The sequence below is a fragment of the Citrus clementina genome, unplaced genomic scaffold (genome assembly GCF_000493195.1).
Source record: "Citrus clementina cultivar Clemenules unplaced genomic scaffold, Citrus_clementina_v1.0 scaffold_9, whole genome shotgun sequence".
Classification (NCBI taxonomy): Eukaryota; Viridiplantae; Streptophyta; class Magnoliopsida; order Sapindales; family Rutaceae; genus Citrus; species Citrus x clementina.
In genome coordinates, this window is record NW_006261964.1 from 23,495,752 (window position 1) to 23,516,363 (window position 20,612).

At 34.2% G+C, this 20,612-nt stretch overlaps 1 protein-coding gene and 1 non-coding gene across 2 annotated transcripts; both read right to left on the minus strand.

Moving 5' to 3' along the window:
* Positions 1 to 549: 549 nt before the first annotated feature.
* LOC18032211 (agamous-like MADS-box protein AGL62) lies at positions 550 to 1,110 on the minus strand. The gene has a single exon (XM_006421266.1). The coding sequence runs from the start codon at positions 1,108 to 1,110 to the stop codon at positions 550 to 552; it is 561 nt and encodes a 186-aa protein (XP_006421329.1).
* Positions 1,111 to 19,196: 18,086 nt separating this feature from the next.
* On the minus strand, positions 19,197 to 19,303 carry LOC112095475. Its single transcript, XR_002903847.1, has one exon. It is a non-coding gene; the product is annotated as a small nucleolar RNA R71 (small nucleolar RNA).
* Between the last annotated feature and the right edge of the window lie 1,309 nt (positions 19,304 to 20,612).

Here is a 20,612-nt window from a genome sequence, read left to right on the forward strand (position 1 = left end):
GAAATTTTTATGTATTTAATTTAGATTATTCAGTTATGAGAGTGAGATTTCTCATCTCTTGTTTGTTGGAGTGTTGGAATTTGTAATGTGTACTAATAATATTTAAATATGAAATGAAAGATTTTATAATATAAATTAAGTTTTTTTGGGTTACTTTGTGGTGTCTTTTAATTTTACCAATAAATCAATACGCAATGAGCTAATTTAAATTTTTATTTTTTAAAATAAATTAAATAGTGATACTATAGTAACAGTAATTATAGACACTAATGTGATATCAATAATTACTAATACTATGGTGTTACGATTTTAGTGATACTATAGTAATAGTAATCACTAACACCACTTACAAGTGTCATGATTTTTCTGACTGCCAGATTACTGACACAATTAATAAGTGTCACTAAAAGTAATTATTGACACCATTCTAATATCAGTAAAGACCATTTTTCTAGTAGTGCCTTCTCATTTTTCAAGTTTATCATTTGGACCTGCAGCTTCATCAGATTTTTATAGACAAATACCAAATCAAAAGGAAAATATGAAATATTATTTATGATGAAAATACATAGGAGGTGCCATAGAGGAAGAGGCAGCAGCAGTCTTTTCATCGAGTTTGGCAAGAAAAGTTTTATACAGATTATCAATTGTTGCATCCATTTGAAGCAGCTCCTGATGGTTGAGCTCATCAACTGAAGTTTCGCACCAACGCGGCTGAGTCTCTTTCCCCCTCCTCATCTGCTTCAACACCTTCTCCCGTTCCTTTTCCTCTTCCAATTGGCGAAGCAGCTCATTATGCTGCTGATTGAGTTCATTAATTCTCACCTGGCGGTGAGCCTCAACCAGCGGATGAGTGTTGTCATTTGCTGGATTGTTCAACCCCACGAAGCGGTTTGCAACAGCTTCAATGGAGGGGTGACCAAATGAGAAATGCTTTCCAGACTGTGAGAACACCAGAATGGCAATCTCAGAGCCCGTGAGAGTCACAAGCTCACGGGCCTTCTTGTAGATCCCAGATCTACGTTTTGAGAACGTGATCAGCCTACCATCCTCACTCTCAATCTTTTTCATCTCAATCTTTTGTCTCCCTTTGGTTTTCTTGTCTGCCATTTCCAAAATCAATGATATCTGGCTAGTTTCTTTTTTATGAACAATGATTTTCCTATGCTCCGGTATGGTCATTTTGGGATGAATTTATAAGAGGAAAGACGCGTAGAATTAGTTAGTATAAGGTCAAGAATTTATCTTACTAAGTTTTACCTTATTATCTTACCAAGTTTTTCAAAATCTAATTCAAGGAGTAAAGTTACTAAAGTACCCTCACCATCAGAAGAAGCAGATTCTGATTGCTTAACAATCCACAAAAATGGAAGCTTAATGTTCTTCAAAGCTGTGGCTATGACCTCCATTTGATTAGCTGATAACTGAGCAAGGCTACCAAATGATATGTAAACAACTGAAGAATTTGATTGCTTGTTAAGCCATTCTAAGCAACAATCTTCAGGCTTCCACCTTTCAACTCCAACATCAAGCTTTTCATCTTGGCCTAGCAATGAAGGTGGGACTAAAGGACCGACAGGTCGTATTGGACAAAGCTGAGACATAGACTCAGTGGCTTCTTTCTCTAACTCAAAGAAAGAATTTGCTAATACCCACTTGTATTGCTTATTCAGGTTTTGGAACAAGTCATTGAGAATTCTTGAGAAGCTACCAAATGGATTTGAAGGGAGAACAAATGAAGGCAAATCATGTGTGTGCAAAGTTTGTAACCCTGGTAACTCAACACTTGAATTTGGATTCTCCGAGGTGGGAAATGGGTTTAATGAGATACCTTAAACCCCAAAGAATTTAATTCACTGACAATTATAAAAAGAAAATAGGATGAGGTAATTAACAACTAGGAATAGATAAATTCATGACCTTACTAACTAATTCTTTATGTCTTTCCTCCTATAAATTCACCAGAAAGTTACCATATCATCAAAGCACATGAAAACCACTGTACTGCTCATAAAACATAAATTAGGCAAGCATATTCATTTTGGAAATGGCAGCCAACAAAAATTTATTGCGCTTATTATATATGGTAGTAATGCGCCATATATGTGCGACAAAAAAGGGAAATTTTTTTAAAATGTATCTAATATGTTTGCAAATCAAAATGTCACTCTAGTCTGTGCTAATTAATAATCTCATTGTCAGTTAAAATATAAAACAAACTGATGAAAATAAAGATTTCGTTCACCAAAAACTTATGTCGTACATATTGATACGTACGCATATGCCGTATTTTACTAAAAGTAATAAACTCTTTATATAAACTATTTTGTCTGCAAAGTGAAGTGGAATATAACATTAGTAAGTATATGGATCATGGGATATTTCCAATCACCTTTAACTGTTATACCACAAATATTTGTATAAAATAGCTTGTACAAAGAATTTGTTGTAAATTCTACATATGAGAAAATATTAGGTGCTCTGTTGTGTATTCCCTCTGCTATTGAATTTTTTTCATGGGAAACATGCATGAGTTAAGAATTCAACTAGAGACAATCTACACGTCGAAAGAAACTACTGAAGTATGTTTTTTTTATTGGTTTAAATACTCATAATTTTTAAAAATCAATTTAACTGATATTAAGCCATCAGTAAATGATAAAATATATTATTATTAAAAATCAATTATTAATGATGTAATATAATTTTGAAAAAAAAAAAGTACCGTGACATCGTCACCACAGCTAATGGCTCTGTTGGTATTGTTGGGAATGGCGCAATGACCGGCGATGAGATTTAGAGATCTGCAAAACAGTGAGATTGTTATTGGCAAAATAGCATCATGATGCAGGCACACATTTCTCCCAGAAGTTGTAGGTCAACATAATATTGTCAATGAAGCTTAGTGGCTGAACAGCGTTGTAATGGATACCATCAAATTTAAAATGTCGAGAACTACAATTCGATGCCAACCAAAGAGGCACAGTGAGGGCGTGCATGCGTCCTTAAAGTGGTAGGCCAGTATAATGTGACTGGTGAGGAGGTAGTGATCCAGCGATAAAGGAAATAATAAATACGTAACACCAGACTCAAATTTTTTAATTCTACACATCGACACCAGAAGAAATAGGAACGATGTCGATGTAGGCGTGCATGCCTCCAAAAGTGAATGGGCAATATAATGAAGTCAGCAATGTGGTCGATTGGATGACGAGATATTGAGACTGTGATTGGCAAAAGAGACACAATTAAGTCTCGCATACCTTGCAAAAGTGGTCGATCGCTCAATGTAGTGTCATCTTCAAATCGTGGGGAGTAAGTCTGAAAAGTAAAATAGGAAAATCAATGACAAAAATAAAAATATAACTAATAGAAAAGAACCATATCAAATGTTAACAAGGAATGAGAATTAAGGGAAAACTTGACATGCTTGAAACTAGCTAGCTTTTTGGATTTGCAAGCGTGTCTGTTTGTTTTGATTCTTAATCATGATTTTCATGTTAAAACCTAATCAATCAAAATCCCTAGAAATTCACACAAAGATGAACCCAATCACCTTCTCTTCAATAAAACTAAATAAATAAATAATTCTTATATTTTGCTAGTACTAAAAATGTTGAAGCTTGACCCGAGTTTAAGGAAAATGTTAAATCTTTATAGGGAAAAGCGCGTAAAATACACGTACTTATGCACGCGTTTGAATGCATAATATGCATAAATGTAAATGCAACTATGTTCTATTAAAAATTACTAACTGGAGCTCTCACGGTTACTAATTGAAGCATGTTACAGATAAGTTAACTCAAATTTGCCTAGTTAGCGAACAACAATAGAACAACAATATTTGGGACAGCATAATGTAGCCCCCTATGTTTTCAACAAGTGACATCAAGACTCTCTTTTGAATATGATACCATTTGTTTCTCTCAAACCAAAAAATTATTTCTGATATTTTACTAGAAATATAATATTAAAATAAATGAAATAATATATGCATTTTAATAAATTTTGAATATTATAAAAAATATTTTAATATTTGACAATTTGTTAGACATATTTTACCATACTAAAGTAAATTTCAGAATAAATAGAAATGTATCATTAAAATAAGTGTATAAAAATTTTAGTCATTTAAAATTATTATATAAAATAATTTTAATATTATTAGTACATTAAATATATTTTGTTAATTGTAAAATTTACGTAACCCAAAGATTTATTTACAATCTCTATAATGAATACAAATATATTATTAAAATAAATATAATACTTTAAAATTTTAAAATTATTGTAAATATTAAAAATATTAGTATTATTATTATTAAGATTAAATTATTTATATTTATTATTTGAGTTTTTTAGAATTAGTTATCTAAAATGGGATGGATATACCCAAATTGCAGATTGGAAATATCCCCACCATTTTAGACACTCAATAAGGAAGTGCATATATTTTAATACTTGAATAGTGGGTTTACTCCTTAATTATTTCTATATATGGATTACTATTTTACCAATATTTGATTTTTTTTAATTTGTTACCTAATTAGCCTCACACTCACTCCAGTAATTATTAAAATTTCAAGGCTTTGGGTTGTCATCAATTAATAAATCTTTCCGAAATTATGCTGGGCAAAACAGTAAAAAATTGCAAGCTTTTGGTTGTCATCAATTAATTTATCTATCTGTATGAGTACGTGATAGACCTACAAATGGTAGATGTACGAAAACAACTTAGGCTGATTCTGAAATGAAGATTTTAAGGCATTTCTACTTTATGCATCTTTTCTTTCTCTCTCTTGCTGTTAGGACTACAATCACGTCATCCTATTATACTCCACATGCTTGTTCCATAAACGTGCCATAATCGCAATTCCATTTTGCTATGTTAAATTCTTTAGAACGATAATCTTGTAAATATATCTTCAATTTACCCCTACCTAGAGGGAGAATATTTAATTTACCACCTACTTAAAATAACGATCTTCAATCTACTCTATAAAAGTGTGAAAATATGAATTTATCCGCATTTACCACACACACACACAGACACACATTAGTTTTTTGGTCAGGGATCTTAAAGTGTAGAAAAGTTTAGGAAAGTTTTAAAACTGCACAGTTTTAAAATATTGTGAAATTAACACTATAAAACTGCAGGGTTTTAAAACTTTCTCGGACTTTCTCACACTTTAGAATTCTAGATTGAAAAATTTCTATATATATATATATAAACACACACACACACACACCCAATCAAAGCGCCCCCTATTTTCTATCATCTTTTGAATTACAATTAGGGTAAATAGAGGTTTTTACACTTTTTCGGAATATATTAAAGATTGCCATTCTATCTAGGGAATGAATTGAAGTTCACCTAATTCTTTTTATATAGTTCTATTTTACCTTAAAAGTTGTGAATTTTTTTGTTAAGATTTTACGTTCAAAATACTTATTACTCTATGTCACAAACAATTATGTGGAACCATACGTCTCATGGGCATAGTACAATTGGCCATGAATTCACTTTGTACCCGATCACCCGAGTTCGATAAGAAATACTTAGGGTAGGGGTTAATATTTAATGGAAAAGGATTTTTATCTCCATCGAAACCTTACATATGCATTCATATCATTTGATTGCCCACCAAAATCGTTTATCTTTGTTTTTAATCAAATTTCAAATTGAGGAAATTAAATATATTTGTAGCTACCTACTTCCTTGAGGGTTTATTTATCTACTTGTGATTATAAACATAGTTTAAATAGCTGGCTCGATGATGTATTTCGAAAGTTGGGGTTTCCAAAGTAAATCTAGTTCACCAAGCATGAACTAGTAAATTACTTGGACAAATTGACAGATTACTTTGAATATTGCTGCTAATGATGCTCACCAAGCCATATCACACTTTTAGGCACAACAATAACTTGCATTCTCAAATTATATCATATGCATTTACGATTGGTAGTTTCTAAGCATTATCCAGTTAATCATTTGGACCCGCAGCCTCAGATATTTTATAGACAAATGCCAAACCAAATGGAAAATGAGGTATATTATTTATGATGAAAATACAAGGAAGGTGCCACGGGGGAAGAGGCAGCAGCAGCAGCAGCCCTTTCATTGAGCTTGGCCAGAAAAATTTGGTGCAGATCATCAACGGCTGAATCCATTTGAAGCTGCTCCTGCAGGTTATGCTCATCAACAGGGGTTTCCCACATACGCGGCTGAGTCTCTTTACCCCTCCTCATCTGCGTCAATATCTTCTCCTGTTCCTTCTCCTCGTCCAGCTGGCGCCGCAGCTCATTGTGCTGCTGATTCAGCTCGTTAATTCTCACCTGGCGGTGACCGACAACCAGCGAATGAATGTTGTCATTAGGCAACTGGTTCATCCCAAGGAAGCGATTTGCAACAGCCTCGACGGAGGGGTGACCAAAGGTGTATGGCTTCCCAGATTGTGAGAACACAACAATGGCAATCTCAGAGCCAGTTAGAGTCACAAGTTCACTGGCGTTTTTGTAGATCCATGATCTACGTTTAGAGAATGTTATTATCATCTCAATCTTTTGTCTCCCTTTGGTTTTCTTAGCTGCCATTTCCAAAATCAATGTAATTGGCTGGTTTCTCTTTTATTAATAATGATTTTTCTGTGCTCTGATATGGTCATTTTTTGATGAATTTATAAGAGGAAAAGCACGTGGAATTAATTAGTATGAGGTCAAGAATTTCTCTGTATAAGTTGTTAACTTACCATACATTTAAAATTTAATATAAGTCTATAAAGTTACTAAATGAGGTACGTTAAACTCTAAACAATTTAATTCATTATTCACTATAAAGACGAGTGTGTCAAGTTGCTCAGTAAGATACCATAAGCTCTAACGATTTTAATTCATTAACAATTATGAAGAAAATATGGTAAGGTAACAACTTAGAATAGTTATACAGATTTGTGACCTCCTAACTAATTCGTTGTGTCTTTCCTTTTACAATTTCATCAGAAAAATGACCATGTCAAAGGGCATGAAAACCACTTTGTTCAAAAAAAAGAAAAAAATAATTTAATCAATCACTTTGATCCCGGAAATTGCTGATTGAGCTTATTATATATGGTAGTAATGCCGTGTTATTTGCAGCAATTGAGGGAAAATCTTGTAGAAGTGCATCTGACATTTTAACAAATTAAAATGTTGCTCTAGTCTGTACTAAATACTAATTATATATCCTCAATGTTTTCTAAAATGTAAAATAATTCATGAAAGTCAGATTTCATCCACCAAAATCTTTTGGTGTGTGTATTGGCATGCATAGGTACTTTACAAAGAATAATGTTGGAATCATATGTTAGACTTGTTGTTTTGTGCCCTAAAAGCAAGCGATAAAACAACAATTCCTGAATTCCATAAGATTTATTTATTCATTATTTATTTTAGGGTAAAAGCTCGTTTAATCCATATATTTTAAAAATATCTCAAAACATTCCTGCCATTACTTCTTTTTCCTTTTGACTTACTTTTACAATATTATCCTCTTAAAATAATGTTTCTTTTTTTTTGACATTAATAAAAAGAAATAAATTAAATTATCAATTGAAGCCTAAAATAAAATAGAATAAAAAAGAACATATATTATTTGTTGCTGAACACTTTGTTGATGAGTAAATATATTAGTTTTTTTATTATTGTCCAAAAAATTGGTAGTTTAACTTTTCTTACAATATTTTTTTTTGACATACATGAGCTTCCACAAAAATTAATATATATTCTTTTGTCTTTATTTTATTTTATGTAGTTTCTAGCTATATATTACAAAAAGAAACATTATTGTAAGAACGTAATATTTTAAAACCAAGCCAAAAGAAGCAAATAGTAATGGCATGATTGTCAATAATTTAACGCCATGAATGTTTTGAGATATTTTTAAAACTACAAGGACTAAACGGGCATTAATCTCAAAATATAGAGACTAAACAAGATTTTACCCTTTATTTGAGCACTACATTATCAGCCCTTACTCATAAAGTATGTGATTATTGGGCATATGATGTCAATATTAGAAGATATAAATCACAAGTTCTTTATAAATAAAATATTGTGCACAACTATTAATGAAATGGGCATTTCATACACAAGGCTGTAACTTTCTACTTCTATTGTGATGATTTTATCTTGATCAATGAAGTGGAGACTTAGAGTAGAATGGTTAATATGTATGTGTTATATGCATATTGAACTAGACTATACTAATTTATGATCTAATTTAACAAATATCGTTGATTATAATTTACATAAGCTTTAATAAGCTTAATTGATCTTATACTTGAGTAGGTAATGAACTCGCGTTCATTTATTGTTTTTTTTTGAGTTGTGATGGAGTAAGATCCATATAAACTGTTAAAGCCTCAATAGCTTGGAGATGTAATTTCGTGGATCATTGGAACATATATTTACAAGATGGAATCTATACTAATGATGCTTACCCAAGTTATTTGTGATACTTGATCATTTAAATTTGTTGCCATAGTTTATTCAATTAATTATTTATTGAATAATAATATTTATTTTAATTTAATTTACAAATATAGATATATTGAAGATAATCACCAGAACAAATAGCGACCTAAGGATTATGTAATTACAGAGGCATGACATTTGTCATAGGCCTAGCTTTAATTATGAGCGTCAGATAGAGGGTCAATTAAGTGGTTATTATTGGTCTAAGACCAAGGACAAAATTAATTAAAGAGTAATGATACTGCCACAAACTCTTGTACAAACTGACGTGGTATTAATTCATTGGTTGAATGAAAATATAAAATAATAAAAAAAATCATGTGGGCCAAGTGATATTTAATTCAACCAATCTTATTATGCCACATCAGTTTGTACAAAATAAATTTGTACAAGAGTTTGTGGCTATATCATTACTCTTAATTAAAAGGAGTTTTAATTAATTAGGTTTTTATTTAATTACATGGTTTACTAGAGTGCATGGGGTTTTAGTGGAATAGCCTGGGTTGACTTAGTAGTTTCAGTGTGTCATGAGATGACTAGGCCTTGACTGTTAAGTTGGAGCTAAAAAGTCCATGGGTCTGCAATTCCTTTACTAGCTAAATTCATGTCAAACTCTGATTCTAATAAATACCTATGTAAAAGAGAGGAAATTAGAACGAAAATATGATTTATCGTATAGATTTTCTTAAAAAAGAAAAATATAGCTTTAGGATTTTCATCTCCTATATAGACTTGTTGAGACGGTTGGGGATAATAGAGAAGACTACAACCATATTATATAGATCCCGACAACGGCAGTGTAAAAGATTACAGTCGACTTCTTCAGATCTTCAACAAGAAATCAAGGTATTTCTCTAACCTTGTGCATGTATACATAATCAAGAAAAGTTCATAACTTTGATTGATTTTATAATAGACAGAAAAATTATTTTTTTTAGATTTGATCAACCAACATCATAAGCTCTTCGTACATATTATTTTGTATATACACTGAAGTGGCATAATAGTATTGATTATGTGGATTAAACTAATACTGTATCACAAATGTTTGTAAAATATAATTTGTATGAAGAATTCGTGGCAGATTCTATACACAGAAAAATATTACGTGCTCTCTCTCATTTATAGAATTTTGTCATGAGCAATATGAGTCAAGAATTCAATTGGAGACAATATACACATCGAGAGTACTTATTATTTTCTCTCAAAATAATATTGAATATGTTTTTTCTTTTGTTTTTTTTAGATATGTATTGTTGGAGAATGAAATGCAAATTTGATCTCTCAACTGAGTATTACAAGTTGGTTATAGACTCAGAGATATAGCGATATGTTGGTTGAAGCCTCCAAGGAGGCTATATGACAGGCTTTTTGACACGACCCGCTCCGACCTACATGTCGGATTTGATGCGAATCATGCGGATTAATAACTAAATTTTGTGGTACAAATTTAATTCATGAAAATATGTATATTATATGGCCTTTTTTATAAACACATAACAACCTCTGTGCCTTTTCTTAAATCATATATGAATTCAAAACTTGCATAGATCATGTCTCATTGTACATACTGACATTACAAGTATATTTACATATAAAATATAAGCAACATAAACGTGCTCAAAATGCAAGACATGCAGCAATGCGTCTCGTGGACCACTTCAATTAACTATAACTAATCTGCACGAAATCCTGCGGAATCCTAGGAGGAAAGGGGTAAATAGAAAAATAGTGAGCTTGCGACTCAGTGAGTGGATGTAATTATAATAATAATAATAATAATAAATAGTGTACTAGTGCTTATGCATAATTATGTAACATAACTCCACATTGAATATCATACATCAGCAAACATGGAATTCATACATATACACATCACAAACTATACCAAATAGTACCCATGGGAAATAACTCTCAATACTCGTCGGGATCATCATTGCACGAGTAGAGCGGGGGAAAAACCTCTCAATACCTGGCGTAATTAAACTATCTTGCACGGGTAGAGTAACCTAACTCCCAATACGCAAGCGTAGAGTCTATGGAGAATGGTACATATATGGTGATTTGCAATCACATCTTATGACTCAATCAAACATATAATATGCATACATGTAATCATAATATGGTATTAAATCATAATATCAAACATAAATGCTGCACATAATACATAATAGTAATAATAGTATCTACTCACAGATCCTATTTCACTCCAGGGTTCGTTGTGGGTCTCTAAACTCGTGGATTTTTCCTAGAATACAGGGTTCAAAATTAACTGTTAGAACTGATATATAAACTTATACGTATCATGCAAACTGTAACATAACTGCTCAAATTTCATAAATCTATTACCCACTGGTTTGCTGGATTTTAATCTAACTATCCAATTCTATTTTCTGTAACTTTTCTTTTCAGTTACTCTCTTCCCCACTCTCGACTTCTTCCTTTCTTCTTTTCTTTTCTTTTTCCTTTTCTTTTCTCTTTTCTTTTCTTCGGTTTTTATTCTTTACTTCTCTCGGTTTTGCTTTCACTTTAACGATGGAAGCACAAATGAGAGCTGCTTTCAATTATTTCAATTTATATATACATGGCCACCGACTCACGAATGAAGCATGCAGTCATGAAGCAGGCAGCTGGCTGTTGCTTTTGAAGATTACCACGCTTGGCCTTTTTTTTTTTCCTCCAAGCGGTGCGTGACACTTTTGATATCAGCTGCGTGCATTAGTAACACATGTGGCCAAGCACATGAACATCTTAACCAAAACGGCAGCTAAGGTTGGCATTTCAGCAAATAAGGTTAATGAGACATAGACACATGGTCATGGGCAATTTTAAAAGGCTGTTGAAGGTTGTTATAAGCGCGGGAAGTAGCTGAGTTTATTATTAAGCTCAGGGGTTATATGCCGACGTTTGGGGGATCTTTCTAGATTAGTCTCGTCTTTTATATATAGGGTGCGTTTGAGATTGAGATTCTGTATCTTTTAAGCTACAGCTGCTGTGGAAAAAAAGTTGTAACTATTAAACAAAAGTTAGTAATATATAGTAAATGTAAATTTTAAATAATAATTTTGATAAAATTATTAAAGATATAATAGATTTTCCATTATACAAGTGAAAAATCATATCAATATAACTTCCAAACTACAGCAGCTAGTGTTTACCAAACACTTTAGTGCTGTACCTTTTAAGCTATAGCTGCCCAACCTCAATCCCAAACGCACTCATAGTCACATACTTTGACATGTCATGATGTTGATTCAGTTATATCTTCTTTGTAAATTTGTATCTTGTAAACTCTCATTCAGTGAAAGGTTGGTTCATCTTTTCACAGTGGATGTAACCATATTAGTGGCCGAACCACTTTAAATTTGCCTTGCGTTGTTGTTCTGTTGTTGATCTTACGTTGATTAGTTTTGCTTATCTTGGTTAGCTTAATCATAAACACCAAGATTAGTTTGATTGATTGTTGTTTTAACATCAAGAAGTGATTAGAGTGGATCTTGGAGAGCCAAATCCAATGCTGCACTGGTTCTTGGTTCTACATGTATAGTTTTTAAAATCAATTTAGTTGCATTTATTTTTTTGTCTGAAATCTGAATAGACTTAAATTGCTTGGAATTCTAAGTAGACTAAATGTCAAAATTTGACTAATATGTTTTTTTGGGTCCGTGTTTCTGAAAATAAGTATTGAATTGTTTGTTTTTTCCACTTAAAAAACTAAAAACATGTACTTTTACATTTGTATCCTTATTAAATTTGAATATCAAATAAAGAAAATAAGCAAACACACACACACACACACACACACACATATATCCTGAAGAAAATAAATACCATAATATTTTAACATATATAAGCAAAAACATATTCAATTGAATAGATAATGATTTTGGAATCATAATATATAAAGTACCACAAGTTTCAGATTTTATCACGACTTCTCAATAATAGTACATAATATAAGATAAGATTATCAGTGAGTAAATATTTATGGGTGAGTTTTGGAATAGGCATGAAAAATAATATATAATAGGGATATTTTTTAGATTGAAAATTAGTTAGCTCATTCATATTTCTCTATTCCAAAAAATTAGCTAATTTTATTAAGTACAAATTATCTAAAAAGTCCCATTAAGTTACAGATACAAATACCTCTACTTAACTAAATTAATTAAGTCAAGTCTCTTTAAGTCATTAAAACAAACATCCTTTTACTTAATTATTAGTCTATTAGTAAATGAATATATATATAATTATTAAAAATCAATTATTTATAATGTAAAAAAATTTAAAATTAAAAGTACCTTGTCATCGTCAACACAGCTAATGGGTACCATCACATTGAGTTGCTTGATTGGTATCAGTTGCGGCCCCACCTTTTCGGCTAGCTCTTGTCAGATAAAATTGTGAGTACTTCCAGAGTCAATAAGTACTGTCACCACCTTTTGCACCAGCCTTCCCATAACTCGCATCGTTTCGGGAGTTTGAGTTCCCACCATGGCATGGAAGGAAATTCCAGGTGTTGTCTCAGTTTGTTCAACTACCTCATCTCCTTCAATCTCCATCTTGATATCTTTATCACTATCATCAAAGTTTGCTTGAATTAGGAACAACCTTTTGCAGCCATGGCTAGGGCTGAATTTTTCATTGCATTTGAAGCACAACCCTTTCTTTTTTCGCTCGTTCAACTCTTCAATTGTCATCTTTTTTATTGGCACACGAGGCAAGCTTGGGGGTGCCACACTGCGAGATTAAGAACTCCCTTTTGCAGCAAAGGAGGATTTGCATCTAGAGATTTCTCTTGCTTCATATGACCGAGCCAACCCAATAGCTGAAGTCAAGCTATCTGGTCGATTGGCTTGTACATCGGTACGAATTGATTCACACAAACCGCTAATAAAACAGCTCACTTGGCGTGCTTGAGGTAGATGCCCGACTTTAGCTAAGAGTTTCTCAAATTTACTTTGTTATTCCTATACACTTCCAATTTGCTGCAATTTGGTTAGCTCTCCAAAAAAAATCAAGAAATTTGTTAGGACCATACCTTGAGTGAAGCCCTTCTTTAAATTCATTCCAAGATATGTAAACTGCTTCTTGTTTCAGTAGTTGGTACCATAATTGTGCATCGCCCTCCAAGTGAAATGAGGCTAAAGAAACTCGATCAGCAGCATGAGTTTCATGGATTTCGAAAAACTGTTCAGCTCTGCATAGCCAGCTTGTTGGATCCACCCCACCATCAAATCTTAGAAAGTCCAATTTTACTGGTTTTGGTGCATAGTAGTGGCTGGAACTTGCTTGAGGTGTGTTGTCGTTGCCCTTGCTATGTCCTCTTTGGACTTACTGAGGAATCGAAAAATCTTCAGCCTTATCGTTAGCTGCTTGACTTGATAATTGATCTATCCGTGCATTCAGCTTTTCAAACATTAAGTTAATTTGGCTGAGGATTTCATTTTGGTTAGTGGTTAGTGACTCAATACCTTTTTCAATCTACTCCATTCTTTGATCCATAGCCAGGCTCTGATACTACTTTGGTACAGGCAAGCTATTTTTATTCTGCTTGTCTCTTCCTATCTTGCCTTTGCACTTGGGAACGTTGATAGTTGGCTAGTTCGAGGAAGCCAATCCCTCCAAGATATACACAAGTATTTTTTTGATTGAATGATTCATGACTTTATTATTCAACCATGGCTAATTTATAGAAGCCAAAAAAAAAAAACAGAAACAGGAATGAAAACAAAATAATCCCAACATATCAGCAACTAGATACTAAGTTGATAATATCTCAACTAACTTAGACTTATTCAGTTGGGCAATACGGTGAAGTTTTTAACTGGGTCGGATGACGAGATACTGAGTCTGCGATCGGCAAAAGAGGCACGATTTAGGCATACATTCCTTGCTGAAGTGGTCCATTATGCTCAACGTAGTGTCATTTTGAACCATGGGGAGTTGCTCTGAAAATTAAAATAGGAAAATCAATAACAAAAATAACAATACAAATAAAAATAAAAGAAACAAAAGAACTATGGCAAATATTAATTTGTTACATAACAAGGAATCAGAACAAAGGGAAACTTTGACATGCTTAAGCTCTAATCAATCTAAATCCCTAGCAAGAAATTCACAAAAAGATGAATCCAATTGCCCTTTTTTCATAAAACCATAAATATTTTTTATTTTGTTTATTTTCTAGTATTAGAATTCTTGAAGTCTGAACTAGGTCTGAGCAAAATGTTAAAATATTTATAGGGAAAGGTGCGTAATATACACGTATGCATTTGTGTGCATGTGCCTGTGCACATACATATATAAATGTAAACAAAATTATAATCTTTTAAAATTTTAAATTGAAGAATGTTATAGATAAGTTATTTCAAATTTGCTTAGTTAGTGAATAATAATAGAACAACAGTATTTGTAATCACATAATGTCAAGAAACAATTAAAAGAACATTTTTCTCGGGAAATTTACAAAACAAGCCAAAAAAAGAAGGCATTTTTCAACTTTAACCCCTCAAATTTTTTTCTTTCAACATTAGCCAAATCACCACATTTTGGACGAAATTACCCTCCTCATTCTCACGTTTCCCTCAAGCAAATTCCTTCCCCTCTCACCAAAATCTCATCACCGGAAGTTCTATAGATTGTCGGCGGCAGCGTACATCGGCAGCGGAGGAAGTTGTTGGCACTTGAAAGAAGCTAAATCACGTTGAAAATCTTCGGAGGTCTCCAAAATCAAAGAAAAAAATTGAAAACCCTAGGTGAGTTGTTATTGCCATTTTTCTTGTTGTTGTTGTTGCTGTTGTTGTTTGGGATGTTGTTGTTGTTTGGGTTGTTGTTGTTGTTTGGGATGTTGTTGTTGTTGGTGGTGTTTTAATGGCGGTGGTGGGTGAGATGCATGTGGGAAAGGGAAGAGAAGAGAAAGGGGGGAAGCTAACTCGCACTGCGTCGCACGCGAGATGCGCGCGCAGTGCTGCCTTAATTTTTTTTTCTTTTGTTCATAATTTTTTAATGTGTGATACTTTTAACTTGTACCAGATAAATGGGCAAATCAAAATTAGCATTGCATAACCCACCCGGACCGATTAAAGAACCGGGAATGATGAAGATACCTTATGTTGATCACTTCCCTGGGCGTATCACGAGTATGTGCAAATTAGATGTCGTTGTTAATGCCATCCGGGAAAAATTAACAAGGCAACAGTTGAAGCTATTCAAAGACGATATATTTGGGCATTTCTTACAGTGCCGGAGCTATCCGTTCAGTGGCGTGATTGTGCACAATATATTGCTTCGGCAAGTGTCACATGGCGATGGAAATGACAAAGATGAGTTATGGTTTCAAGTTGGCGACCATTTGATACGGCTATCGATTGGAGAGTGGTGCCTAGTAACGGGACTTTGCTATGGCGAAAAAGTATTCCTGACGAAGCATAAAACAAATCATAGGTTACTTAATAAGTACTTTGGAGGCAGGATTCGCGATATAAATCTTGGCCAGTTCGAGGACATATTTATGAACTTACGCTTCAAGACTATGAATGACACCGATGCGCTAAAAATTGCCATGTTTTACTTTGCTGATAGAGTGCTACACGGAAGAAAGGATCATTGTCAAATCAATTTCAATTTACTTAATGAGGTAGATGACATAAATCATTTTCGAAGTATTCCGTGGGGTCGTTTGTCATGGGAAACAATATATAAAAGCATTGATAATGTATTGAACGGCAAAGCCAAAAAATTTAAGAAGGCAAGCGCAGAAAATCCATTGCATAGAATTGAGAAATACAACTTTTACGGCTTTACGTCGGCAGTGCATGTGAGTGAAGAAGTTTTTTTTATAACTTAGTTTTGTTATAATAAATATTTAATGACACGTTTTTTTACTTCATATCTTTCCTCGTTGAAGGCATGGATTTTTGAAGCGATCGAAGGACTACCATTAGAGTGGGTAGAGAAAATTAAGAGGAAGGGTGCTCGGATCGTGCGATGGAAGCCTGTGGCTTCTTCAAATATTAATTTCGGCGAAGTGTATTCATACCTGAACGAGCGTCTTGTAAGTCATTTATATGTATGTCTGTATATAAGTATTACATAATATATGGTTATACTAATTGGAAATTTGGTAATCTTTACGACAGGATGACACCATTTTCCAAACCCTGAAACCGGATGCAAAGGAGAGAGCCACAAATTATTGGAAGAGTGTCGAGGATTACGTGCCATATTTGCCAAGTTGGGTCCGTAATGTGGGTATCATCTATAGTATCATTGAAAACCAGGTGCAAAGTCATTTATATGTTTGTTTTTTAGGTATTTATTGTTTTCTGTTTTACTTGGTGCAGCACCAGCCTTCAATCAATGCGCCATCCAGTACAAGGCCAAACGAGGTGGATCCTGACCCCACGAGCCCAATAGGACTGGAGCAGAGTCCTGTTGAGGATGCCGGTGCTGCCGACGACCATTATGAATCCGCACATGATTCAGATGACAGAAATGAGCCAGAGGTAACTTCTGTCGTCCTGAACATTTACAATGCACATATACCTATCCGACATTTTGTCATTACTTTCTTATTTGCGTAAATTGTAGGCAAGGACTAAGTTCCGCAATGATTATTTCGTTGGACGACTGGATAAAATAGAGTCTTCCATTCACGAGTTGAGGTCGGAACTTCAGACTGGACACAGTTCCATTAACGAACTGAGGTCAGAACTTATGGCGGAACGCAGAGAAGCACAACAATATAGAGCAGCGGTCATGGGGTTTATGGCTTCGTTTGGCACGGGTGCTCCAAAGGGCGCGTACGGTGATTCTCCGTTTGGCCCCGCACCCTCGGTGAGCAAGTTTCGTATGTTTTCGTTATGTTATTGTTAGAGTGCAATTTATGCACTAGTTTTGCATTATTTACTTCCCTTAATATCAATGTTTTGCACTTAATAATAGTGATTTACTTATGTTTTACTTTTGTAGGTGCAATTCTATTGATTGATGATAAAATTGAGCTATAAGATGATGTTTAAGGATGATTATTCTCTTGGAGAAATTATGAACGTCAGAAGAACTTTGTTGATAAGGCGTGGGCGCGTGCTGTCAACTGCGGACCTGCAGTTTTTAGTTTAACGTGTTTTGTATTTTTGGTTATTTTTGTAATTACGAATTTAATATTTCAGATATTAGTATTTTATTTTAAATAGAATTCTAAAAGAGAGGAGAGAGAGAGTATTTAAGGGAGGAATCTATTGTGAAAAGGGGGGATTTTTGGATTGGAGAAAAAGAAAGAAACCCTAGATCTAATTTTTCTCTTCTCTCTATGAGGAACTAAACCCATTTTTCTGGTTGAAGGTTAATGAAGCTTTGATTCATCACTACTGTGAGATCTTTCTTGTGCTTTAATTGTTTTATTGCTTTTTGGGTATTTGTTTATTCTCTGAATTAGTTTCATGATTATGTTTGTTAATTAGGTAATTGGCCACTATTTAATTATCAACTTAATCTATTGTCAATTAAAGGATTCATCGTATGAAGAATTTAATGCTTGTGACAAATAACATAGCAGAGAGTTGTGTTGTGAGAATAAACAATCTAATTTAAATGAATCATCATATGTGTTGATTAGGATTTGGGTCTCTCTGGTTTTTCAGGCTGTCAATTGATTAAATTCTATGATCGTATCTAGGGTTGTCTATTGATTAGGGAAATAACCAACGGTCGTACCTTGGTTATCGACTAGTTAAGGAGAGATTGGCTATTAGAGGGTCTCAGTAGCTATAACCGGTCTATTCATGAGTAATAATAATCTATATTTGAATCAATGATCAGTAGTCGAATCAAGCTGAGTTAATTCCTTCAACCAGAGCTTTCTCCAATTTGAATTACAACTTTAATTTGCATTCTTGTTATTTTAATTTGATTTTTATTATTGTCAACAATTCCCCCATTTTACGTTTTACGTTTCAAAAGGATTTAAATAATTACCGATCTCTGTGGACACGACCCTGCTCAATCACTATACACAATTTATTTAGAGTAGGAATTTATTTTTGTTGGCTTTGACAACCATCAAATTTTGGCGCCGTTGCCGGGGATTGGTGTCATTTATTTAATCCTTTTTACGTTTTACTTGGTGTATGGTTCGTTCTTCTCGTACAGGTACACTTTCGTTTGATCCTGAAATTGAGAAGACAGCTCGCCAGCTGAGACAGCAGACAAAGCGAGCTAAGCAACGATCCTCGTCGCCTTTGCTTTCTGAAACAGATACAGTGCCTGATTTAGTTGAATCATCTAGCGATTCAGAAGAACAAGTGATGGATAGACCTGCACCTGTAGAAAGAACTCTTAGAGAGTTAGCTGAACCAGACTTGAATCAACAACCACTCTGCATTCAATATGTAGACTTGGAGGTAAATTTAGAATTAAAGTCTGGTCTTATTCATTTATTACCCAAGTTTCATGGTTTTGCAGGTGAAGATCCTCATAAACATCTTAAGGAGTTTCATGTTGTGTGTTCAAGTATGAGACCACAAGGCGTGACTGAAGAGCAGATTAAGCTGCGTGCTTTTCCGTTCTCTGTGGATGGGCTAGCTAAAGATTGGTTGTACTACTTGCCTCCTGGATCGATTACAACGTGGAATGGTTTGAAGAAGCAGTTCCTCGAGAAGTACTTTCCTGCTTCAAGAGCTGCCAACATCAGAAAAGATATTTGTGGGATCAGACAACTTCCTGGGGAGACTTTGTATGAGTATTGGGAGCGATTCAAACAATTGTGTGCCAGTTGTCCTCAGCATCAAATTTCTGATCAACTTCTTATTCAATATTTTTACGAAGGATTATCATTGATGGATAGGAGTATGATAGATGCTGCTAGTGGAGGCGTGTTGGTGAACAAGACCCCTACTCAAGCAAGGGAGTTGATCTCAAATATGGCTGCCAATGCACAACAATTTGGCAGCAGGCAAGATGCCACTTCAAGAACGGTGAATGAGGTAAATATTTCTTCAGTTGAACAACGTTTAGATAAACTCACTTCTCTTGTGGAAAAGTTTGTTGTAGGTAATGTGCAACAAGTGAAGACTTGTGGTATTTGTTACAATATGGGTCATTCAACTGATATGTGTTCTACACTTCAAGAAGAACCCGTTGAACAAGCCAATGCAGTTGGAGGATTTCCAGGCATGCCTCAGAGGAGGTATGATCCTTATGCACAAACATACAATCCGGGATGGAAGGATCATCCCAACTTCAGCTATGGAGTTAGGCAGTCAGGATTCCCACAACAGTATCCACCAAGACAACCAGCACCTCCACAGTCAAACTCCAAGTCAGGTATATCTCTCGAAGAAATTGTTAAATCACTTGCGACTAACACACAACAATTTCAGCAGGCAACTACAGCAAGCATTCAGAACTTGGAGAACCAAATGAGTCAATTGGCGACTACAGTGAGTCGTCTGGAGTCTCAAGTATTAGGGAGATTGCCTTCACAATCTGAGGTGAATCCAAAGCAAAACGTTAGTGCTGTCATCCTTAGAAGTGGGAAAGAGTTGCAAGAGCCTAGTAAGAAAGTGACAAAGTATGTAGAAGATGAGCTTGAGAAGAATGAATTGATGCCTCAATCTCAAGATGCGCAACCCACCAGAGCGAAACCCCTACCTATTGTGATACCTCCTCCTTTTCCAAGCCGGTTTGCAAAATCCAAAAAGGAGGAACAAGAGAAAGACATCCTTGAGACATTTCGCAAGGTTGAGGTAAATATTCCTTTATTAGATGCTATAAAACAGATACCTCGATATGCTAAAGTCCTTAAGGAACTATGCACCTCTAAGAGAAAATTAAGAGGAGATGAAAAAGTTCACATGGGGGAGAATATTTTAGCAGTTCTTCAAAAGAAACTACCTCCTAAGTGCAAGGATCCAGGTATGTTTACTATTCCTTGTAAAATTGGTAGTGTTAGAATTGAAAAGGCTTTGTTAGATCTAGGAGCTTCTATTAATGTCATGCCTCGTTCTATTTATTCATCTTTGAATATTGGTCCATTAAAAGAAACTGGCGTGATAATTCAACTAGCCGATAGGTCTAATGCATATCCTGATGGGGTATTA

Excerpts from the sequence above, each read along its gene's own strand:
- LOC18032211 (XM_006421266.1), bottom strand. The coding sequence starts at position 1,110 with ATGGCAGACAAGAAAACCAAAGGGAGACAAAAGATTGAGATGAAAAAG.